The sequence below is a fragment of the Vespa crabro genome, chromosome 6 (assembly GCF_910589235.1).
Source record: "Vespa crabro chromosome 6, iyVesCrab1.2, whole genome shotgun sequence".
Classification (NCBI taxonomy): Eukaryota; Metazoa; Arthropoda; class Insecta; order Hymenoptera; family Vespidae; genus Vespa; species Vespa crabro.
In genome coordinates, this window is record NC_060960.1 from 8,634,339 (window position 1) to 8,639,338 (window position 5,000).

General features: G+C 34.2%; 1 protein-coding gene across 3 annotated transcripts in view; it reads left to right on the forward strand.

The window, feature by feature from the left end:
* LOC124424730 (E3 ubiquitin-protein ligase MIB1) overlaps positions 1 to 5,000 on the forward strand; it is a 457,761-nt gene that overhangs the window by 61,869 nt on the left and 390,892 nt on the right. For all 3 annotated transcript variants that reach the window (XM_046964178.1, XM_046964180.1, XM_046964179.1), the window contains exon 9: positions 3,162 to 3,313. In XM_046964178.1, the coding sequence (XP_046820134.1) occupies positions 3,162 to 3,313 (152 nt within the window). The remainder of the gene's footprint in view (positions 1 to 3,161; positions 3,314 to 5,000) is intronic.

The window sequence follows — 5,000 nt, forward strand, 5'->3', positions numbered from 1 at the left end:
ATTATTATTATTATTATTATTATTATTATTATTATTATTATTATCTTTCTATCTATGTCTCATTTTCTTTTTCTTTTTATCTAATTAATAAATTCTTACTGTTCGCATATTTATAATTAGTAAAATTTTATTCTCTCTCTCTCTCTCTCTCTCTTTCTCTATGTTTTTATTTATTTTTTTCTTTCTCTTTCTTTCTTTTTCTTTATTTTTTTTTTTTTTTATAATTGATAAGAATGATCGAGTATAATGGGAAGAATCTTGATCGTAAGTAAATAAGACGGAGCTCTATGGCTGTCGCACGACCTTTGACCCTTACTATTCGCCTCCATGCTTTCTCTCTCTCTCTCTCTCTCTCTCTCTCTCTCTCTCTATCTCTCTCTATCTCTCTGTCTGTCTGTCTCTATCTCTTTCTCTCTTTTCCTCTCTCCCCGCACCTTTTTCACCTTCCAAACCCTCGTTCTCTTTCTCCTTCCTTTTCACCCTCACCTAGTGGCGTGACGTATGGGCAGCATTTATAGCGCGAGATAGCACCGGCGGTTCTCGACAGCGCCGGCAGATTTATCCTCCACGGTTATTGGAGTTATACAAAGGATTTTTCCAACCGATCCCATAAAGTATCTGTACTCGATGCCCTATTATTTACGCACTCGCCTACCGGCCGATGCTAGACTATGTCTTCCTCCGTCTCCATTCTTTTCTTATGGTTACTCCATTTTTTTTTTCTTTTTGTATACATACATATATATATATATATATATTTTAATTTGTTTCTTCTTCTTTTTTCCTTTTTCCTTTTCTTCCTCTCTCTCTTTCTCTCTATCTTTTCTTTTTTTTTCTCTCTCTCTTTTTTTCTTCTTTTTTATTTTAATTAATTAATTAATTAATTAATTAACTAATTAATTAATTTATTTCACTTTACTCCCATTTCCCTTTTATCCTTTTAACGACTTAGATAATCTCGTTGGGAGAGGAAAATCAGAAAGAAAAAAGAAAAAAGAAAAAAGAACAGAAAAAGAAATAAAATAAAATAGAAAAAAAGGAAGAAGAGAAGAAATTATACGACAATAATCCTACACTCTACGAGTACATTAGATAGCTTTATTTATCGATGCTTTTAAAACGTTTCTCTCTTTTTCTCGTTCTTTCTCGTTTTTTTTTTCTTTTTTCTTTTTTTCTTTTTTTTTTTTTTTTTTTGATCATCGTCGAGTGATACGAAAGGTAGTTAATTATTCTTCAAAACGTTTAATTGACGTCGGTAAAATATATCTGTCTGTTTGAACGTTCTGAAATCGCGTGTTCGAGTTTCGAAGAACTGCCCCATAGTTTCGTACCTACCTACGTACCTACCTACGTTCATTCGTTCGTTCGTTCGTTCGTTCGTTCGTTCGGCATTAATGGATGACCGCTGTTCCCGTAGGTTTTATCGCCAGCACGGACTCCTATGTATGTATACGTTCGAAATGGTTGGAACGGTGGCCGCGAATGTCAAAATGGGCCGAACGGCTAGCATCGATCCACAAACTCTCTCTCTCTTTCTCTCTCTTTCTCTTTCTCTTTCTCTCTCTCTCTCTCTCTCTCTCTCTCTCTCTCTCTCTCTCTCTTTCACTTTCTCTGTCTATCTTTCTCTTACTCTCTCATTCCTACTCTCGTAGACCAAGTGTACGATTCAGTACGGTTTTGGTGCTCACGTTCGATTGGCTTTTCGAATTTTCTCTTGGAATTTCGACGACTTTTTTCAACGATTTTTGTTTCCACCTCTTTTATTTTATTTACCCTCTTTTCTAGTGAGTAAAAACGTTTCTCTCTCTCTCTCTCTCTCTCTCTCTCCTTCTTTCACGCCCGCCCTCTCCCCTATTTCCCCCCTCACCCCTCTCTCATTCTTTTCCATTTTTTTTTTTTTGTGTTTTTCAAGTTCGAAAACATTTTTTTTTGCCTTATGCATCGAATCTCTCTCTCTCTCTCTCTCTCTCTCTCTTTCTCTATCTCTCTCTCTCTCTCTCTCTCTCTCTCTCTCTCTCTCTCTTTCTCATTTTCTTTGCAAAAGTATCTCGTAAATTTGACTTTGCGCGAAAATTTATTCCTCGCTAAACTCTCTCTCATTCTCTTGGCTTGCTCTCTCTCTCTCTCTCTCTCTTTTTTTATATTTTCCTCTATTCTCCTCTCTCTTTCTCTCTCTTTCTCTCTTTTTGTCTTTTGCTCTTCACTACGAACTCCATTTTTCCTTTTCTCTTTAGCATCTCATCCTCTATGGTAGTTGGGCTACCGTATCTGCCTCCCAGCATGGTTATCGTTCTACTAAACTAGCAAGTTTATAAGCGGACACGCTATTGCGAAAAACTTGCATGTACTTGGAAGCAAGTCGCTCGTGGAAGAACTCGACGAACGAAAGCCAACGTGTTTCGCTCTGGCGAAGACAGCTCCAAAGGGTTGTTATACTAAACGTCGTTCGTTCTACTCTTTCTTTTTTTTATATTTCATCCTCTCTCTTTCTCTTTTTCTCTCCTTTTTTTCACAGGAGAAAGAAAAGAAAAAACGTTTATCTTTATTATTATTATTATTCTTGTTGTTGTTGTTGTTGTTGTTGTTGTTATTGTTGTTGTTGTTAATTATTACATTCGTATATAATTTCATTTCTTTTATCTTTCAATTCGTGAAAATTTCATTAGATATGGGATATTAAATGTGACGTTGAAAAGAAACATTTGATTAATATCTTTTATAACCAATTTCTTTTTTCTTTTCCATCTATCATCAAATTGATATATTAAATGATATATGTATAATAGTATAATATAAATGAAATTAAAACAGGCGTGAGTATTGTCTTTATCTCTATAATAAATATATTACAATTTTCATATGATTTATTGTATTATATTAATTTCTTAACATATGAATATTTCACTAGTATCTATATTGATATATTTTAATTTGTGCGTATATATATATATATATATATATATATATATATATATATACAGATACTATTAAATGAAATTTAATAAACAACATATATTTTCATTTAAAATTCAGTCCAAGTGTGACATCAGTCTATTTGGAATGTAAACAAAGAAAAGACGATAATCGAAGGACGTACATATACATACATAAACATATATATATGTAAATAAAAATCAGTCATTCTTGTTATTCGTTCATAGGATTCCGAAGGTGACACACCTCTTCACGACGCGATATCGAAGAAACGGGACGACATGTTGGCTCTCTTGTTGGATCACGCGGCGGACATTACACTTACCAACAATAATGGCTTCAACGCGCTTCACCATGCTGCACTACGTGGAAATCCAAGGTGAGTGAGTAAAAATCTTTGAGATATTTCTCATGACTATAGTAAATTGTAAGCTTTACCGCAAGAAATCTACGTTATCGCTTGGAAGAACCTTTATATCTTTATTATTTCAATCGTATATATGATATGTACATATCTCGCGTCATATTTTTATTTTTTCTATTTCTTTCTTTTTATTTATTTATTTATATATATATATATATATATTTTTTTTTTCTCGTATCTCATTCGAGACAAAAAAAATAATTTATTTATTATCGATGACGAATAGAATTCGGTTTCGTCGAAGCAAAATTAAAGAAAAAAATGAGAGTAATTTTCAAAAAATAATTTCGATAATAAAAAAAAAACAAATTATATATATATATATATATGTATGTATGTATGTATGTATATAATAGGATATAGTTTTTTGAAGAGAAAACTAGAAAATAATCGCCGTTACCACGGTCACGAAGCTTTTGGTGGAGCGATGTGGATGGCGGGGAGGAGGATTCGATCGACAGAATCCCTTGGATCGATAGATCGAATTATCATTTTATTGTATTTATTAAGGTTCTAAGTCTCTCCGGTATTGTACGTATGCCTTTAGCAAGGTGAACATCTTGGTTCCGTTGGTAAGAACGAGCGTTGTACGTGACCCCCTTCTGGCTGAGTACGGTGCTATTGGAAATTTAATAAAGGTTAACGTGTACGTTTTTCTCTCTCCCCCTCTCTCTCTCTGTCTCACTCTCTCTCTCTCTCTCTCTCTCTCTCTCTCTCTCTCTCTCTACGTTCGAAAAAAGAAAGAATACCCGAGTTGAACGAGATTCCAATCGAAAACGTTTTCATTTCCAGCTTTCAGTTTACCTCTACGCATTAGACGTGGGAGGTGGGATAAAGGAGGTAGGGGTGAATAGGAGGAGGAGGTTGATGATGATGATGAGGAGGAGGAGGAGGAGAAGGAAGATCCATCCCTTTTTTATTTATTTACTTTTTTTTTTCTTTTTTTTTTTTTTTACTTTTCCTTCCAACGAATTACTTCGCACCAAATTGAATTTTTCATTACGACAATCAGCTGTGTTTTTTCTTTTTTCTTTTTTTTTTTTTCTTTTTTTGTTTATCTTCACCTTCTTTCAATTTGTTTTTCTTTTTCTCTTGTTTATCCCTTATTAATTCTTATCATTTATTTATTAGATACGTGCGTTGTCGTGCTTATAACAATCAAGCTATGATGATACGACGTAATGTTTTATTGAGAAACGACGAGAGTTTCAAAGCACTGTGTGTGTGTGTGTGAGAGAGAGAGAGAGAGAGAGAGGGTTTGATGTCGCTTCTATTTAGATCCTCGAACGTATGGTAACGTACATATCTATCATAATTATGATCGATTCTTGACACTGGAATATCCAGTGGTTTTCCCGTAATGGTCGTAATATCCCTTCTGGCGAAACGATCGCCTTGACGTGTACACGGTTTATGTATTTTACGATCCATGAGAGAGCAACTGCGATATATACATATATATATATATATATATATATATATATATATATATATATATAGAGAGAGAGAGAGAGAGAGAGAGAGAGAGAGAGAGAGGTAGGATCTACGATAACGTTACTTTCGAACGATCGGTATAAATTAAACGAAAGGGTGAAGGTGAGGGTGGAGAGAAAAGTTATAAGCGAGAGAGAGAGAGAGAGAG